The sequence below is a fragment of the Heliangelus exortis genome, chromosome 4 (genome assembly GCF_036169615.1).
Source record: "Heliangelus exortis chromosome 4, bHelExo1.hap1, whole genome shotgun sequence".
Taxonomy (NCBI): domain Eukaryota; kingdom Metazoa; phylum Chordata; class Aves; order Apodiformes; family Trochilidae; genus Heliangelus; species Heliangelus exortis.
This window is the reverse complement of record NC_092425.1, coordinates 14952433-14971206: the sequence shown is the minus strand read 5'-3', so window position 1 is coordinate 14971206 and position 18774 is coordinate 14952433. Positions and strand designations below refer to the sequence as shown.

General features: G+C 38.0%; 2 protein-coding genes across 7 annotated transcripts in view; both read right to left on the bottom strand.

The window, feature by feature from the left end:
- Nucleotides 1–1031: 1031 nt before the first annotated feature.
- Nucleotides 1032–9660, bottom strand: MSMO1 (methylsterol monooxygenase 1). The gene is made up of 6 exons (XM_071743115.1): nt 9455–9660; nt 7540–7845; nt 6397–6545; nt 5485–5611; nt 3580–3734; nt 1032–2012 (listed from the first exon to the last, which is right to left on the bottom strand). Exons 2-6 carry the CDS (start codon nt 7792–7794, stop codon nt 1805–1807), a joined length of 894 nt encoding a protein of 297 aa, XP_071599216.1. The 5' UTR covers nt 7795–7845; nt 9455–9660; the 3' UTR covers nt 1032–1804.
- Nucleotides 9661–10351: 691 nt separating this feature from the next.
- Nucleotides 10352–18774, bottom strand: part of KLHL2 (kelch like family member 2) — a 54894-nt gene continuing 46471 nt past the window's right edge. For all 6 annotated transcript variants that reach the window (XM_071743094.1, XM_071743096.1, XM_071743098.1 and 3 more), the window contains 6 exons: nt 18482–18679; nt 17631–17732; nt 17009–17137; nt 12734–12874; nt 12423–12566; nt 10352–11810 (listed from right to left, as the gene is read on the bottom strand). In XM_071743094.1, coding sequence (XP_071599195.1) covers nt 11782–11810; nt 12423–12566; nt 12734–12874; nt 17009–17137; nt 17631–17732; nt 18482–18679 — 743 coding nt within the window. In that variant the 3' untranslated portion in view covers nt 10352–11781. The remainder of the gene's footprint in view (nt 11811–12422; nt 12567–12733; nt 12875–17008; nt 17138–17630; nt 17733–18481; nt 18680–18774) is intronic.

Here is an 18774-nt window from a genome sequence, read left to right as displayed (position 1 = left end):
TGTATTTTTAGACTAGGGGTTCATTAAAACAAAGCCAAGTATAGCTGCAGCTGCAGGATGAGAGTGGGAGTTGACAAAGCAAAGAGGATAATGGCCATCTCTGAAATCTGATTAAAGAGGTCACTTCCATCATGGAGAGTTCAGGCTGGCAGTGCATATGGATTCAGGAAGTCTGAAGTACCAGTCCCAGCTGAAGGAAGGCACAATACAGGGATTTCAGCTTCCATTCACTGCCATAGTCAAGTATTTTCACCTCTTTTTAGAGGGAAGGGGAAGTGGAAGAGAACAGCATTTCAACAAGGATACAGATAAAGTAAAAGCTTCTACAAACGGCATGCAGGAAAGAAATGTGAAAAAACCCCATGCCTCAGCAATTTAATCACTCTAAATATCATTAATACTTTGGGGTTTTTGTTAGGAGCCTGATCTTATCTGCATTTTCACAAGAGTGCTTGTTTGGACTATTACAACAGACTTTAGGTGAAGCAGCATGAAAATTCAAGTGGTCTTGAGTAAGCACAACATTGCAAGCGTCTCTAAAGGACTTAAAGGGCAGATGGCATTTGAAGTCTGAAGAGCAGCTGACATTAAAATATACAGTGCACGATCTTTATAAGGATTTAAGCTCTTCTTAAATACTTCTACTGATATTTCCTGTGTAGCACACACATAGTTCAGTAGATTCAACAATATTAAACAACTGCTTCTATTATAATAGATCTCAAATATCAGACTTTGAGATTCTAGTTTGTGAAACAATAAGAGTGAGAATGCACTTGGCTAAAAAGCTGTTGCTATACTGGGTAGCAACAAGACTGGGTATCCAAGTCCTTCAAAACACAAACCAGCAGAATTTACCACATTCTCCATTTCCATTCCTTACTGCTGTCTCTGTAAGTAGATAGAACTTTTGTAGACCATACTAAAAGAAAAACACTTCTTCATTAAAGAGAGGAGCAGAGTAAGATGCTATAACCTACTTGTTTTTTATCACAGCTTTGTATTAAAAAACGTAAGAAAGGTGTAACAAATGCATGAAACCAAACCACATTTATTTCTTCAGTCACAAGTGCAAATATAGCAACAAGTCAGTTCAGCAAATTACAACACATACAGAAGAATGTAATGTAAATGCTAAGTACACTGACAGACCAACTTCAAGAGAGCAGCAAAAAACAGTTTCTTCAAATAAAAACTTTTACTATATTTACCTGTAATCTAAAATAACATAATAAATCTAGATCAGGAATGTCTCTGCTAATTCATGGTTAGCCAAGTATTCTGTTATTAACAGTTTACATTATCCAGTGTGCAAAAGGCCTTTCCAAGCTTCCCATTAACAAATGTTTTGGTTTTAAGCAACCTTTACTCAATATTTAAATAACACAGTGATGATACTAGTTAATATGTTCTGCTATTGGATATTACAAATTTAAGAATATATCTTTAAAAAAACTAAGTCCAATTTCAGTGTACATATACAATTCTACCTGGATCCAAAGTGAAGAACATTAAAGATAAAATTGATTTTTTTTTTTCCCATTAAAAAAAGGGATAGACACACATCATCTCAGGGGGGGTTTTTTGCATCATCCTTAAATCTGTAGTTAAAATATATGCAGTACTTACATAGAAAATAGAAAGCATTCCCATTAGGAAGATACTGCAGTACAATTAGCCATTTTTCCCTACCACTTAGTAGCCAAGGAACAAGATTCACGCTTAACACGTCATCATTAATTTTGCTTTACAGTAAAGCAAAACTGACTACCAGTATTAGCATCAGAATTTTTACACTTGAAATTTAGTTAGCCTTCTTCTTTGTTATGAGTTGTTGCTTGTTCTCTTTTTCTTTATAGGCAATGAATTGAGAGTCTGTACCAAAGATTCTGTCCCACCACGTGAAGGTTGAAGCATAATTGCCGATAAAGTTCATGTGATGGAAATCATGAAAACGGGCCCCAGCATAGAAAGGCACCAAATGAAGAGGATTCAGCGGAACATCGTAGCCACTTCAGGGGAGGGAGAAAAAATAAACAACCATATTAAGGATTTTTTTCCCAGATACAAACCACAAAATATAAGCATTAACTTGTTTTTATAAAATCAAAAGATTTTTTGCTATTACAAGGCCCTGTAGTAATCAGAAGATCCACCCAATCCTACCCAAAGACTTCTGTTAACTATCCCCCAGTGGCCTGTGCCACTTGCTGAAACTTTCAGCTTAGTTTATTAGGCAACACAAAAAATATTTAAACAAATCATCTAAAAAAACCCAAAAAAACCCCAAACAAACAAAAAACCCACAACACAGTGACTGACTTTCTGCTGGCTTAACAGCTTTAACTTACTCAAAAGTGATGTTAGGAAGGAAGAACTTGAAACAATGTCTTTCAGTGACAAGCTACGAGTATCAGCTCAACATCTCAAATCTGCTAAAGTTGTAGTTTCATTCTTACTTTCAACTTATTGCAAGTTCTTCAAATATTTAAAACTCAAAAGATATGATTCAAGTAATATGAAAATCAGAGTAGTATGCCTCAGAGGGATTTCAACTCTTGCTTAGCGGTACTGTAAAGCATCTTACCACCACCTAGTGGAGACACTGCCAGGTGATTCATTGTGAACAAAGAACAATAAGGCAATAGTAATAATAAGTAACAATAAGTAAGGTAATAGTAAGGAATATTCATATTTTGCATCAACTACTTTATGATATGTCACGACACATATCTCAGTTTACAAAACCTAATGTAAGCCAGCCAGCAATCGTGTATGATGAGTTACATGTATGTAACTCCTACATAGTATGATGAGCTCATGTTCCACTGTAACACTTGACACTCATATGTATAACTACATATAGTTATACATCATATGCTTCATAATATATTTACAGGTACAAGGTCAAGTCTAATACTAGTATTTCAAAAAATGAAGTCTGACTTTGCCCTTCCTCTTGAACCCAGGAAAGAAAAGATCATTCATTTGCAGATAAACCCACCTAACCCTACTGGGATTGGCACTGGAATTTCAGAGCGAAGTCTGAAAACAGTCAGATATACTACAGAAACAAGAAGTCTTGCCCTTTGTATCTACCACAAAAAAAAAAAAAACAAAAACAAAAACAAAAAACTATTTATTTATTTAAAAGACAGTCATTAATTGTACAGCCTAAAGTTTCTCTTGTCCAGGAAAAAATTACTGAAAGTATTAAGCAGAAAGAACTGTTGGATGGCATATCATATTTTGTAATTTATTATTAGTGTTCTAACGTGCATAAGGTCACTTGTACACCAATACGAAGAGCCAGACATCCTAATGAGGCACCTATCTTCTGTAACTCTCAAGATTCTCTAGCTACAGCCTACACACTTTTAACCAGCAATACTTTACTAACACTATCTCAAAACAGAAGACAGTGTAACTGTTCAATATGTTTTATTCTTTTATATATATGATGTATAAAAGCATTTCAGCACAAAGTAACAGTGAAGCTCCATGAAAGAAACAGGTAAGGTTAAGACAGGCTTAAGGAGAAGAGAAAAAGCAATTATTAAAAAGCAATAAAGATTTCACCTGTGTACATCAATGGTTTCCATCAAGCGACATATCACCCACGCCCACAGAAGAATCACGTGGTTACAGAAAACAACAATTCCAATAAAAAAGCCAGCTCCAAGGATAAGTGTTTCCAGAGGATGTGCATATTCTGCTTGCATTCCAAATGGTGACTAGAAAGAGTTAACAGACAGGAAAACAGTAACCATTTTCGATTTTCTATACCCTGATGATCAGAATCATCATTTTGTCGTATTCTCCCCATTACCCTACAGGGTCCCAACAGGACAAAGATAATGATGTTGTGCATAAAGGAAATGGTCTGCCTACACAAGGGCCTTAACCTGGATGCTCAGCTCCTCATTGGGAAAACAGTATTCCAAAATCATCAGGATTATTATTCCATTACCAGTTCCAAACTCCACTACTAGTAGCAAAAATGAAATCTTTTATTTAGGCTTACCCTTACCCAAGCCTATAGCATTATTTCAGGAATATGTGAAGTGTTTGGGAAGCTCTTATCATATTTGCTATACATCCAGTCTTGGAAGCAGAAGGAAGAAGGGAGCCAAAATATTTTCAGAGTTAGGATTCACTTAAAAATTGCAAAAGATAAGGGAAGCCTTTTAACTATTTTAAAAATGGATTTCTAAGATAAATTCTTAGTGTTCAAATATTATTGCAAGATTGACATTAAATCCTTTTATTTATGTATGTGTATTTTTTAATACAAATATACATGCACCGCCTCTGGTCATTTCTATATTTGGTTTTCAGAAGAATTTCCATAGAGTTTTCAAAAGCAGACCACCATAGAAAATTAATTTTTTTTTTAAAAAATTAGCGCTTAAGGTTGTAAGTTTGATTATCAGATGAAAATAAAGTCTGATTTAGCTTGAGAGATTTAAAAATCGTAACCTTTTCTATCAGGGAAAGTTTTTTGTGAAGACACAATTAGCCTACAGACCACTTTTGTGTGAACTGCTAACCACTCAGAATTAATGGCTGGAAGCTGCTCCTGCTAGAAACCTGAGGGGCTGCCAAGAGCAAGAGAAGAGCCAGTGCTGCAGATGTACACACACATGCACACATCAAGGAATACCAAGCTTCTCTATTATCACAGCCTGTACAAAGCACCCCTCTGACCCGGTATCTTGCTGTTTACCTTAGGCACAGTATGGGTTCTACACTGAAATACAGCAGTAGACAATCACAGCAGCACAGGTTTCTATGAGCCACAGACAACACCATCTTAACATAGCTATACCAACCATAAGGTGTAAGCACTGCTGGGCCATACCTGGCTCAGGATAGTACCACCTCCAGCCAAGCATGGCTCATTACCTTGTACTCAATGTCAATTCCAACAATGCTAAAAATGCAGAACCACCCAAAACATCTCTGTACTGCACTGTGCTCACAATGCAGTGTCACCCAACAGGCTGTACTGCTTCCAGAGGCCTACATCCATTATATGCCCTGAACCATATATCTGACACATATCATGCACACAACCAGGCCATGCAAGAGCATCTGGATCATGTTCTGGGGATTGGTACACTCTGGATAACACCCTAGGTGGCAAAGAACAGACAATCAAAACCAGTACCCCACCATTTCCCCTCTCCCTTTGCAATCAGTAAGCATGTAACACACACCTTTAAAAACTTGATTTTGCCTAGCTCAACAGATATGATCAAATTTCCAAAGAGTTGAGTGCCACCTTTCATTCTCATTAAACAAAATTACAGAAGTGCTTTCAGAAATAAAACAGATTACTGTTCTTTACAAAGACCTAAAGACATAAAACCCACTGTCAGATTCAAAGTTCCTAAATCTTTCAAATAAGACCTTTCAGTAAGTTGGGTGAAACCACATTATTACAAAATACAATTTAAAAAATAACAAACAATGAATACTTACAGCAAACTCATGGTGAACCTTATGAATATACTTGTATATTCTCTTGTGATGTAGCAATCGATGCAGAAAATAGTGCCAGGCATCCTCAATCACTGCACATCCAAAACACTGGGCAACGAGAACATACCTTTAGAAAGAAGAAAAACTTTTAATTATAGAACATAATAGCAGATGCACAACCTTGAAAGACAGAATAGCTAGATCCTAGTAAGGGTGGGAAATGTTTAAGTATATTACTGACGGAGTAACAGTGCATTGATATTACCATTTTAATGTACTTCAAAGAAGAACTGCCAAGCATACTACTCCTTCTACCTACCAGGTCACCTGTTGATATGTGAATTATCATGCAGTGTAACAAACTGACATTTCAATATTACAGTCTATAAAAACATCTATAGACTCTATAAGATGTAAGTATCGAAGCCTAAGATTTGCACTATCTTAACCAGACAGAAAATACATTTTTGAGAAATCTGAACTTCTGTTGCAAAGAACAGCTAAAAAGCACCACAATATGAAAATATCTTTATAATCAATTCAGGTTTGTTTAAAAGTCTACCAATTTAGTGCAAAAAAGGAGAATGTGAAGCATTCTCTACTTTGAGAAGCACACTGCTGCTATGATGTAAAAGAAGGTAGAAGGAAGAAACACTTAGGAGGAATCATAGAATGTTAGATTTAAAAAAAAACCCAAAAATTCAACATTTAACCAATGCCATCATGAAACTTGCTTCACTTCCATATAATCTCCCTCCTAATACCCCCCTTCTGAGTAACAGAGCAATATAGAGATTTCTAATTAGCTATTATAGCAGTTAAGTATGAGTAGAAGCAAGATTAACAAACACAATTTAATCACAAAAAAAATTACCGCATATTAGCACCAACATACCAGAAAAATCTACCTACCATCTGGGCATCTCTTCCCAGTCATATGGAATGTTAAAATACTCTGTGAAGTAATAGGTGCCACAAATCAGAGGAAGCTGAATGAAAAAGTGATTGAAGAGGAGTGTTTTGAAACACTTCCACTGTTTTTCCCATGTTTCTGGTTTATCCTAAGAAGAAGGAAAAAGAATCAGTTGTGTTACCTACATAACTTAAGAGCTGCAAACATTTCTTTGGATGCAGCTCCATTTCACCTCAGAAGACAGATTGCAGGTCCTCCCATAATGCAAATTACATAGGATTGGATTCTGTTTCATCAAAACCTCTTGCTTTTCTAAACTAGCTTTCTGTAGAATTTAAAGTAAGTTTTTATTAACAGAGGTTGTTCTTGCCACTTGCCCCAAACTAGTTATTTATTATTTCAGTTACTGTAATTAGCAGGAACTCTTCATATTCAACAGACTAACAAACATGTAAGTTTGTATTTCCCTAGCTAAAATAATAGAATGTATTTCTATAGCTAAATAATACAAAGAGAAGCCAAACCCATAAGCTTATGAAGAAATAAGTTGCCTTGAAAACATCCAGTCTTTGCTGTATTAATTTCAGCAGCTGGTATTACTAATTTCTAATTCATATTACAAAGAAGTAGGAGGAAAACTATCATCTTTAGGTAGCTACCTATCGGTAGCATTTGCTACCAATTAGGAATGTGCTGTCCATCCTATGCTTTCTCCATTGTTAAAATACTTAAAAATGCTTTCATGAGTCATAGAAATACTTTGAAATAAGCAGACCAAGTAATTTCCTTCATAATGCTAACACACACCTCTACCACCAGAAACTCTTAATTCTATTATGCCTTTATCTGCTGTTATACAAACTTACATGAAGAATATCAAACCTTTGTTAACAAAGGTATTAAAACAGCCTCTTCTCTATATACCAACATGGTGGAAACAAATACTCTCCCTCCGAAATAACTCTTTTCTTTCTCCAAAATCCACTTCTCTTTCTCCCCTTACATGCTGTCACATCCAGGATGCCCTCACGATAGAGGAATGGCAGCCATAGAAATTGGAAACTAAGATACTGCAACTGTATGTTCTACTTCATGTATTCAACGACAAATAAGGAAGTGTGTAGCTCACAACTTTGTCTTACCTGCTGAATTTTATACTTTTGCATGTATGGTATAAATTGAAAGACAAATCCAGGAACACAGAGCAGGAAGTATGAAACTTCATGAACTAGAAGTGATCCCCAAGTCGCAATCTGGAACTTTGTGTAGTTATCCAGCATGTAATTCCAGGCATTTTTGAAAGGCTGCTGAAGGGGATTGTCAGGCAAGAAAGAGTCTATATATTCCACTGCCAGGTAAGCAGAGTTCAAGACATTAATGCTGTCATTCATTGCCATTGTTCAACCATAAAGCATCACAATTACAGTTCTTCTACAGTTGTAAGTAACCTGCAAATTTTGAGAAAAATAAGTTAATAAAAAGATAATCCTCAGAAGAAAAAAACCCATCATTGATCTTAGTTGTTACCTAGTTTTAAAGTAAAAGATGAAAGGGAAAGAAAGATTCTTTGTGGAGAGTAGTGTAAAAAAACAAAGCTTAAGATTGGCCTAAGAGGCTAACCAATTTGAAAAAGAATCAGCTCTCAAGTTTTAAGGTTTGGTCAAGGAAGCAAAAGCATAAAGAAATACCATTTATTACCCAATTTTATTTCAAGTCTTTCACAGGATAATTGTAACTCAGTACCAAAAGAACACAAAGTTTCAAAGCAGATTTAGAAATTAAATTAACCATTATCTCCTATTATCTAGCCTCACTCTGCTCCTAGCTGTGAGCCAGAATCCATGCAAACTACATTAACCCAGCAAACTGCCTTCAGAATGAAGCTGTCTTGAAGCAATCCACCCTTCCATATGTAGTGTTCATCAGAGCTTCCAAAAGCACAGAGGCTGCATTCCTGCAGGTATCCAGAACTGCCATTTCCAGAGTGGGCTGCCTTGTTGGCTTGGGCTGGAAGGGACTTTTAAAGTTCATGTAGTCCAATCCCCTTGCCAAGGATAGGGACTTCTTTTACTTGATAGGGCTGCCCGAAGCCCCATCCAACCTGGCCTTCACCACTTCCAGGGAGGGGCCAGCCACAACTTCCCTAGACAATCAACTGTCTCACCACCCTCAACGTAGAAAACATGCTTGTGTCCAATCTAAACCTACCTTTCTCTAATTTAAAACTATTGCCCCTAGTCTTTCTGCTAGAGGCCTCAGCAAAAAAAGCCTTTTTCCATCTTTATTATAAACCCCTGAAAGGCTGCAGTAAGGTCTCCAGAGAGCCTTCTTTTCTTCAGGCTAAACAACCTCAGCTGTCTCGGACTCTCTCAACAGGCGATGTGCCTTCCAATAACTTTTGTGGTGCCTCTCTGGGCCTCCTCTAACAGGTCCATCTTCCACTGTAAATCACATACATGTACAGCTCCCAGGCCAGAGGAACGACGCCGATTAGTCTCTGGTTGATATGCTCAGACGAGGTTCAACACATTACACCAAGCTCTGTATCCAGAAACATTAGTTTACGGTTTTCAACCTTCACAACAGCACCGAAAGGCGATCGTTTCTTAGGTACCACTTTATTAACGGCGAATACCCCACAGCACGTACCGAGGAAGCTTTACACCCCACCTCCTGAACCTGTGCGTACATGCGAAGATGGTCACCCTCCCCAGGAAGCAGCCGGCTACCCGATGGCCCAGAGGCCAGCCCGCGCCTGCAGCCGCCTCGCCCGTCCCCTCCACTCCTGCCAGAACACGGACAGACCCTGGCAAACGCGTTGGGGAGCACGGCATCAAGGGGAAGGCCGAGGGGAGCGTCCCCAACGAGAGGCCCGGCTGGCGGCACCCGCGCTCAGCCGGCCTTCCGCCGGGAGGTACGGTAGGAGAGTGCCAGCGGGAAGAGCCGCGCAGCCCGCCGGGGTCCCGCACCCCAACACCGTACCGGGGCGGCGGGGATGGGGGTCAGACTGCGGCCGCTCTCTCCCCCAGTAAGAGAACCCCGCGCACGCTTCCTCACCTGAGCGACAGCAGCGGCTCCTCTCGCCGAGGCGTTCCCGGCAGCAGCAGCAGCAATAACAACCGCGGAGGCCGCCGGAGCTGGAACTGCGCCCTCCCATTGGCCGCCCAGCACGACCCGGCGCGGCGTCCATTGGCTGGCGGAGGGCAGCGGCGGAGAGTCAGGCGTGAGCACGACCGGGACGCACCTGCGCCTCCCGCGCACCCATTGGCTGGAGGGGTGGAGTGAGAATAGTGAGACCTCGACCGGTGACCAATGAGGCGGGAGGGAGGCCGGGTGACGTCAAAGACGTGATGAGAAGGAGACCGGTAGCGCGGGTGGGCGGAGGCGGGCGTGGTTCTTACTGCACCCCGTAACACTGCCGGGGTGCCCCCCGCCGCCGGTCCCCACACGGCCCACCGGGGCGTGGCAGGCGGGAGAGCCTTCAGGCAAATCACAGGAGGGGAGAAGTCTGAGCGCGACGCACCGGGCGGCGGCCGGCAGCAGGCAGCAGGCAGCAGGCAGCAGGCGACGGATCGTTCTTGAGAGGAGCTGCCGCTGCGCGTTACCGACACCCGTGCCGCTCCTGAGGCTGATTTAAAGCGGCCGTGACTCCGGGGGCACAAGCGTTGCGCTGGGGCTGCGGTGTGAATCGCGAGGGGCTCTCTTCTGGAGAGCAACCAGCTTCGCAGCCTTTGTGCAGGGGAGGGGTGGCAGCCGTCTGCCAGCGCACGGGCTTCCTGCCGTGCGGGAGGGCGAGGGAAAGGCCGCGGTACGGCGCGGGAGCGATGGGCCAGAGACCCCTGCAGGGAGCTGCGCAGCGTGCGGGTGAAATTATACAAATAATACAGGTCTACAATTCAAATAAAATATTTCTGGTTAAACTCACGCGAAACGCTCAATGCGTCATACGGTAACTAGCAGTAAAATGCAAACGTTTAATTTCAGCAGCTGCCAAGAAAATGTTAATTTCAACCTTTTAATGAATTTCACAGCTCAAATAGTTTCACTGGAACTTGAGGTGAATGCTACCTTACCTCGCGGAAAACCAAAGCTTTCAGTAACAAACCAGTGATACTTACAAAAATAGTTTCTAAAACTTAATAATAATTCTCAATTTGTTTCCAGTGAGAGCTTGTAAGACACCAGCTTTACCCTCCCCACCCACAAAGAAAAAAGAAAAAAAAAGAAAAAAGATTACTTGGTTTCAGACTTGTATTGAAAAACACAAGTTTTAAGCAACATGCTGGCATTAGGAAACAATATACAAACTTTTATTTGAAGAAAATGTCTCAAATATGACAATAACTTTGGTCATGTTAAAAGGAGGCCTTCCAAGACAAAAAAAAAAAAAAAAAAAAAAAAAAAAAAAAGCTGCTTTAGAAGCATGGCCACACACAGTATGCTCAGATATTAGCTAGTAAAGGCTAAGGTTACACACATAAATAGGCCCTAGTGCCATGCAAGTTAAACGCAATTTCATACATTCATTATAAATTTTAAGTTACTTTCATGCCAAATCACCTTTTGGATAAAAAGGTAAGAAAGAAGCAACATCTAAAATGTGAACAACAACAAAAAAAATAAGTACAGACAACATTTTTATTAAAAAGATCTTGAAGTTACATCTGTTCAGGAAGCATTAACAGCATCTGATCTCTCCTTCAGCAGTAATTAGTAGTGTTAAGCATTGTTACATATCAAAAAATACAACTCTGTTTTACAACATAGTACTGGCATATTCAAAGTACTGTGCCAAATTATAAATAGTAAAATCAGGTTTTGAAGTATTTAAATAGAAAGCAACTTGGGCTCACACAAACATATGCACATATTATAGTTATGTAACAAAAAGTTTTATAAAAGGAAACAACTTTACCCCATGCCAGCTTGAATTACTGAGGTGGGATTCAATACCTACTATGAAGACTGACAGTTCATTTCTTTAAATATATTTATTAGTCTCTGGAAAAAATAAGACAAAAATTTACTTTCACCAGAATACACACCATTCTTCACTGACAATCTGTTTCTCAGTCATGACTGATGTAAGTCGGTCCTTATGAAAGTGGTTCTTTTTTATTTTTTGAAGACCTTGGAGTAAAAAAGAAATGGCCCACTAGACTTCAAAAGTTCAATCAGCTTCTGCTCAAATGCAGAATAATCCTATCCATTGCTTCTACCTAGAGTAATCTTCATCATCTGTCATCAGTAATTGTAGACAGTCACATCTTCCACTGTGACTCAAAGTGCAGCTACAAGTAGAGAAGTGCTTACATACTCAGTCACTTCAAATACACTTGAAGACTGCTTCTAGTGCATAATCAAGGTGAAAATCCTTTAGCTAATCATAATGGTTTGTCAATAACTGTAACACCTAGAGGAAGAAGAAAAGACAAATTTTAAAGTAGTATTTTTAAAAATTCAAGAATATGAAAATAAAATTTTAATAGAATACTTTGCAACTATTATAACAAAACACACTGTGCACCGGCATCAATGTTTGCGTTTTCCCTAATTTCGGACAAAAGTGCCTGAAATCACTGAACCTTCCTATCACTTGGAAAAAATTGCCATTACTCAAGTGTAATTTTGATATAGCAAAATTTATTCTTAACATTCACTTTTAGCACATTTGAGAAACAGCAATAACTCAAAGAAAAGATTCTTGTAACAGCTCTCATCTAAATTTGAAATCCTAATGAACTTCAAAACTGGACCTCTCTAGATTGAGACACAAAACTTGTTAAACAGAGGACTAGTCATACCAGAATTCTCTCTGATTCACCAATTACATGCTGAATCCCTCCTGAGTAGAGTGTAATACAATGTTTTCCATGTAATGAATAATTGTTTGAAGTCATCACTCAAAATGTACCACCAGATTCTTCATACCTTAAATTGGAATTTCTTTGGCTGCTTTGTCAAATATCTTATTCTGGCTGTTACACTGCAAAAAGTCTGTTAAGCAATTATCTATACGAGTTACCTGCATAGCTTCTTCCTGTACTCATACAAGATGACACAACTGTCCATTTATCAGTTGTTGGATTATAATATTCCACTGTTGATAAATTACAGGAACCATCATCTCCACCAACTACGTACAAGAGACCGTTTACAGCGCACACTCCTAAAGGAGGGCAGGACACAAATACTAGAAATTAGCAATTAGCTTGTTCACTCCATAAAAGCATGGTTTCTATTCTGCAACATCACAAAAGCAGCAGCAATCCAAGAACACACTATTACCACCAAATAACATTAGTGCTATTATTTTAAAATAACTGCTGCGTATACCTGCATTCCTTCTGCACATGTTCATGTCTGCAACCTGCTTCCATGTGCTGGCGACAGGATCAAACACTTCAACACTTTTTCGTACCAAAGGGCCATCGTGACCACCCACTGCATACAATAAATTGTTTAACACACCAACACCTGTGAAAAAAATGAAAATCCTCAAAATTAACCAGAGAATGGTTCATACAAAGGAGAAGCAATATATATTACGTCCACTAACATAAATCCCTCATCCAGTCAATATTAGGAAATATTTCAGAAAACATTTGGGCCAGGATGCATTAAAGCAAAATGACAGTAACTACAGCAAGACACTGATGTTTTGCATGCACATCACATTGCAGCATATAAAGACCAGAACTGATCTGCAAGAAAAGATGTAGAAAATTGTGGATGAAAAATGACATGCAGGAAAATGAGGACTGTTGAAATACAGGACTCATTAGAAGTGGCAGTAAAGGAGTGTGCTCAGACAACATTACAGAAATCCAACTAGATGATACTATTGATGATTCAGCATAAGTGAATTTTTATAAAATAAAAACTGTGCAGTATGAAGGATAAGAGCCAAATGGATAGACATTATACAACAGAGATGTTTCCACTGAAGTGTTGAAATACCTTGTAAACATATGTATCAAACAAAAGTAAACAAAGTGAGCACCTTAGCACCTTCCTCTTCTGGAATTTGGAGAACACCAGCAAGATTCCTTGAACCAAGCCTCAATTATCAAAACATTCAAAAGGATATTAAAGGTTCTCCTTTACTTCTAGGGTCTCCTGGGCAACAAAAATTTATCTATCTGTAGGCTTGGGATGAAGGAATAAATAAAGCTAGTCTATGTCTACTTGCTAATCAGGCTGCACACATTAAAAAAGTGGTAATAGGAGAAGCAGAAAGGAAGGCCTGTTTATTCCTCACTTTATAATGCACTATTAGGACAATCAGAATGCAAACATAACACATTTTAGAAATGTAGAGAGTTTTTGCATTAAAACTTCTGAGTCATGGACCATAAATACAACTGAAAACAATACTACCATGAAAGTACATTGAGAAATCTGCTATATGTCACATTTAAGATTCTCAAAGCTAAGATACAGATTTGCAAATATAGTCCTTAAAGGTTTCCATGGAAAGGGCACAGCTTCAAATTTTTATTAAAAGGAAACAGCAAATATGAATGCAAAAGATCAGTTAAGTCCTTCAGGCAGAAATTTTAAAAAAAGCAAAAAAGAAAAAAAATAAAAGCACAATTGGGTTAAAAATAAAAAAGAACCCTGAGACTTCTATCACTAGCTGAAATATCTTTGAAAACATATCACTCATATTGTATATAAAAGTCATTCCTATATGGGGAAAGAAATGACTGCCGCCAAAATAACTAAATTTGCTTCTTAAAAAGACAGATTTTTAATGATTAAAGGAAAAGGGGAAGGAAACATGGAAGAGTTCACTGGTCCTGCAAATCTGAAAAATAGCTTCTTAATAGGACACTGCTTTATAAATCATGCTATCTAATGCTTTATCAGTGATACTCACTACTTACATTTCCCCATATCCTTCCCAATTAACTTAAGTCCTCTTTGATTGCTATTATTTCTAGCTATCACGTCACAGTGTAGTGTGACAGCTTTCCTTTCTCTCACTCTGATAAATTTATTAGGTGGGATAATGTTCATCTTTTGTAGCATTAAGCATTACAGAGCCAGAGGAGGGCTAAGATTTTTAGTTTAAATATGCAATGCGACATAAATCCACCCACACAGGCATTCTGTGTAGTAACCGACCTTCCTATTCAGTGTGTAGAGTTTTCCCTCTACCACATTGTCATTTTTTTGTTTGGTTTGTTGTTTTTTTTTCTTTTGACAGCTCTATTCCTGTTTGGTGCATCATTTTTCCTTAATCCCACACCCAGTTTTGTCCGCATCCTCTTGTTGCCGCCTTCTGAATTCTCCTCTGTTTTTCTTTTTTTTAATTCCCATTTTTCAGGACCCTGTCTTATAACTCTAATCCCTCCCAAATGGTCTATACCTGGATCTGAAGTTCCTCATTCCATTATGTTGCTGGAAACAGATCTGTCCTTACACTGATCAACTGAGAAGCAGTTGGTACTAAAGAAGAGTAACTGAGGATTAACCTCTGAAGGTAAAGCAGTAGGAACAGAAGAGATGGAATAAAGTTCCTTGAGATGACCAGAGATCCAAAGTTTTAGTAGAGGAACAATATTCCCTTTAGTTAAAAAACATACCACCAGGACTGATGGCCTGTTGAAACAGTTATGGTGATTTTGGATATTTGGCCACTACATCCAAGCTCAATCAATAGTCATGATTTTAACATTACTGCCCACTTCTTCCCCATGCACAAATATAATGTTCCATATATTTGCCAGAGTGGCAGAGAAGAATGTTCATTATTTTACTCAGACATATGAATCTGAAATAATTGACTACATTTACTTTACCTCTCTATTTATTTACAGGTTTTTAAAATCAGAGGTCAAGGTAAAAGGCAGCAGAAGGTCCTGAACTCTGGGACAAGGGGAGGGAGGGAAGAGGCAGAAAGGTCCCAGCAATTAGTGTATCTAAGGCATTAAATTTCTGAAGTAATTAAACATTTTTTGAAGTAAAAATATAGCATAGCATATAAGTAGTCTACAAGCACAATGATAGTTCGCAAAACCAGCATATTAAAAAAAATAAATAAATGCTGAGATAAAATGGGTGTGCATGCAGACTGCAAAATGAAGCTTTGTCACAACCCACCAACACTATTGGTCTTTAAAAAGATACTTGTAATTTGCCCATTTTATATAAATATTTTCCTCAAAACTTGCCAATATTAGGGAGTAGTATTTAACAGTACCCTTCCTGCAGCTCTGGCCAGTTTTTAACCCAGAACTTACCTCAAAAATTCACAGCCTGATTAACTAGAAATTTCACAAGACAACTGCTTTCTTGAGATTAGTGTATCAATCTTTCTTTCATTAATGTCATAGTTTAGTTTAGAAATACAATCAAAACATTACTGTTACCAATAAGGAACATATCAGCTTGCTGATTTTGTACTGGAATAATGGAAGTATCACAAGCTAAATATCTTAATTTTAATAATGCTTTTAATACTTTTACAGAGTTCTGAAATAATTTGGACTCAATTTAAACATCATTAAACAGATTTAAAAATATTCAGCATTAATAAAGAATAATGGAAGGCAAGGTGAAAAGCTGGGATGATTATTAATCATCTACTAAGCATACTCTTCCAATGACGAAGTACATTAATGCAATCACCAATGGATATTTGAAGAGTGTTACTAAAAAGCACCATGGAGTACTTGGCAAAAGAGTGACAACTGAAAAACAGATGCAGGAAAACAACAGCATACAATTAGACTTGAAAAAGTTAATGGGAATGCATCTAGAGAAAAAGAAAAAAAAACAAAACAACTTCTGAGAGTTGAAAAAACTGACATGCCAAAAGACAGCAGTCAGTGAACAGTAAATGAGATTTGAGTCCATAATATAAATACATAATGAAAATGTTTAAGTAAATTTGTAGCTTTGGAAGTACCATTTCATTAAATGAAAGCAGAGTACCACTGGCACTTTTGATGTTTTTAAATAGAAATATACATTGCAAGAAAGAAAGACAAATCCACAAAAAGAAAAAAAAAAGAAGGGATTTTTAAGACTATAAAGAAATAAATGGATATACCTTGGCTAAATGATAAGGGTATCATGTAGTAGCCTATACATATCCAAAGGATGCAAACACCAGGTGATGAGAACTACTCAAGATGAAACAAAGGGTACATAAGTGGAAGTAATAGGATGAAACAAGTAATACAAACTTAGGAATGCACAAGGACAAATTTTTATGCAGTGAATCAGAATGCAGAACAAGTCGTCCAGAGAGGTGAAATTCTAGTCACAGTTCACACAAAGTCAAACTGAAAACACTATTTAGAAAAATCGGTCCTACACTGGCAAAGAGACACCTCTGAAGAAACAACATTTTTTCATCCTTGCCAGTTAGATTTTGACCCTTCGGTATTTAGGTGATATTAAATTGATTGTCACAATCAATGAATATTAATCTGTATGCTATAAACTTCAGAAGTTATCAGAAGAAGAAGAAAAGTATGAAGAAGCAAGGAAAGATATTCGCTGTTAACAGACTGACTCTTTCTTTGTAGGGCAGTTTTGCATTTTTAAACCACAAATTTGATTCAGTTTTACAAGGATAGTTGATTTTTGTCTACTCACCTGCTCCACTCCGTCTAGTGCCCATTTCTGCAACATAGGTCCACTCGTTTGTGTTAGCATCATAGCATTCCACTGAACTAAGGCACTGACGTGATGCCCCATCATAGCCACCAACAGCATACAGCTTACCTAAAAGGGTAAACAACAGAAACCTGCAAATTTCTGTGGCACGCAGGTTGAAGGGGAGTCATCATTCTCTTGATTAGCTCCTGATCAGAACCTGTTGTCACTCAGTTATTTGGTTTCTATTTTGTAAATAGTTTTAAATAGTACACTAGTGCTCTTGCCATTTTTTAAGATGCAAAAGGCAGACAGTACTTAAGAAGAACAAAAAATTTTAAATAGCCTAGATGAAATGCAAGACATCTACCCTGCCTTTAATCAAGAAGCAAGCTTTTCCTCAGCTGGCCTCAGGCACAGTGAAAGCTCTGAAAAAAAAGAAACCAGTTAAAACAGCTACACTAAAAGCTGGTCAAAACCAAGTAGAACTATTGTGTTCATACCATTTGAGTTAACAGGTTGAGCAAAGTATTTTCTGAAGTTTTCCAAATTGAGAAAAGGCAGTAGGGTAAATTATGGCATTGCTCCCCTCCTCTTCTTTTAACATCATTTGCTAGCTTACCTCCAACAACACCTACACCAACACTACTTCTTCTTGTGTTCATTGGAGCTACATGAAACCACTCGTTAGTCTTCAAGTTGTAAACTTCAACTGATGATAAACCTATGAAGACAATATAACATTTTCTCTATAAATGTAGGTCCAACATACTGTCTACCTTCGAAGAAATTCTTAGTATCTGAAAATTCAAATTATTTCATTTTAATGACAGTTAAATTACTGTGCAAAAGGAACTTTAGATAGCAAATTACAGTCAACCTATTCTTGGTATCCATCACTGGGCAAAGCAATAAAAGTTTTAGTGGAATTAGAAAAGAAAAAAACTGAAGAATTTTTCATTTTTTTTATTAAGTCATAATGTTCTCTCCTATATATGCTTCTGTAATGGTTAAGAAAAAGGATCATCTCTACAGAAATGGTTTAATGCATCCGTGAAAAGAAAGAACAGTGTATGTACAGAGCCTTCTCACAGGTCGGAGAAAGCTGTTTGTAATCCTATTTACACTATATAAAAATGTAGAGATATAGTTCATATGCAAACAGGACAAAATAGAGTCCAGGTAATTTTTGGGTCCACATAAGATGTGGTTAAGGTTAACCATGGGTTAAGGACTCTGAAGGAATACCAAAAGGAAACTTCTGAAAGAGTCACTAGTCATTAAGCCTAACCTCTTAGGAGCAAACAGTCCACTGTTCAGGGTAGAAGGATGTAACTAAAGCACATTACACAAGATGCCAGGCTACCTGCATGCTTGGTTTCATCACAGCTACCAGGAAAAAGACATTCAAATTTGATACAGTTATGTCAAGAGTAGTCAAAGCAATTCAGCAGAGTAAAAAGGCAATTATACCTGTACTCCCATCAAATCCTCCCACAGCATAAAGAAGGCCATTTAATACAGCTGCTCCTAGTGTACTTCTCCTGTCTTGCATATTAGCAACACTTGTCCACTGGTCCTTCACTGGATCATAGGAATCTACTGTGCGAACTCTCAAAGAACCATTGAAACCACCAACAGCATAAACCATGCCTCCCATGTACACCATTCCTAAGACCAGGGAAACAGGAAGAAAATAAACAGTTTAGTCCCTTTGTTAATTAATTTTATTCCATACTGACCTAGTATGCAGACACGTGGCAATT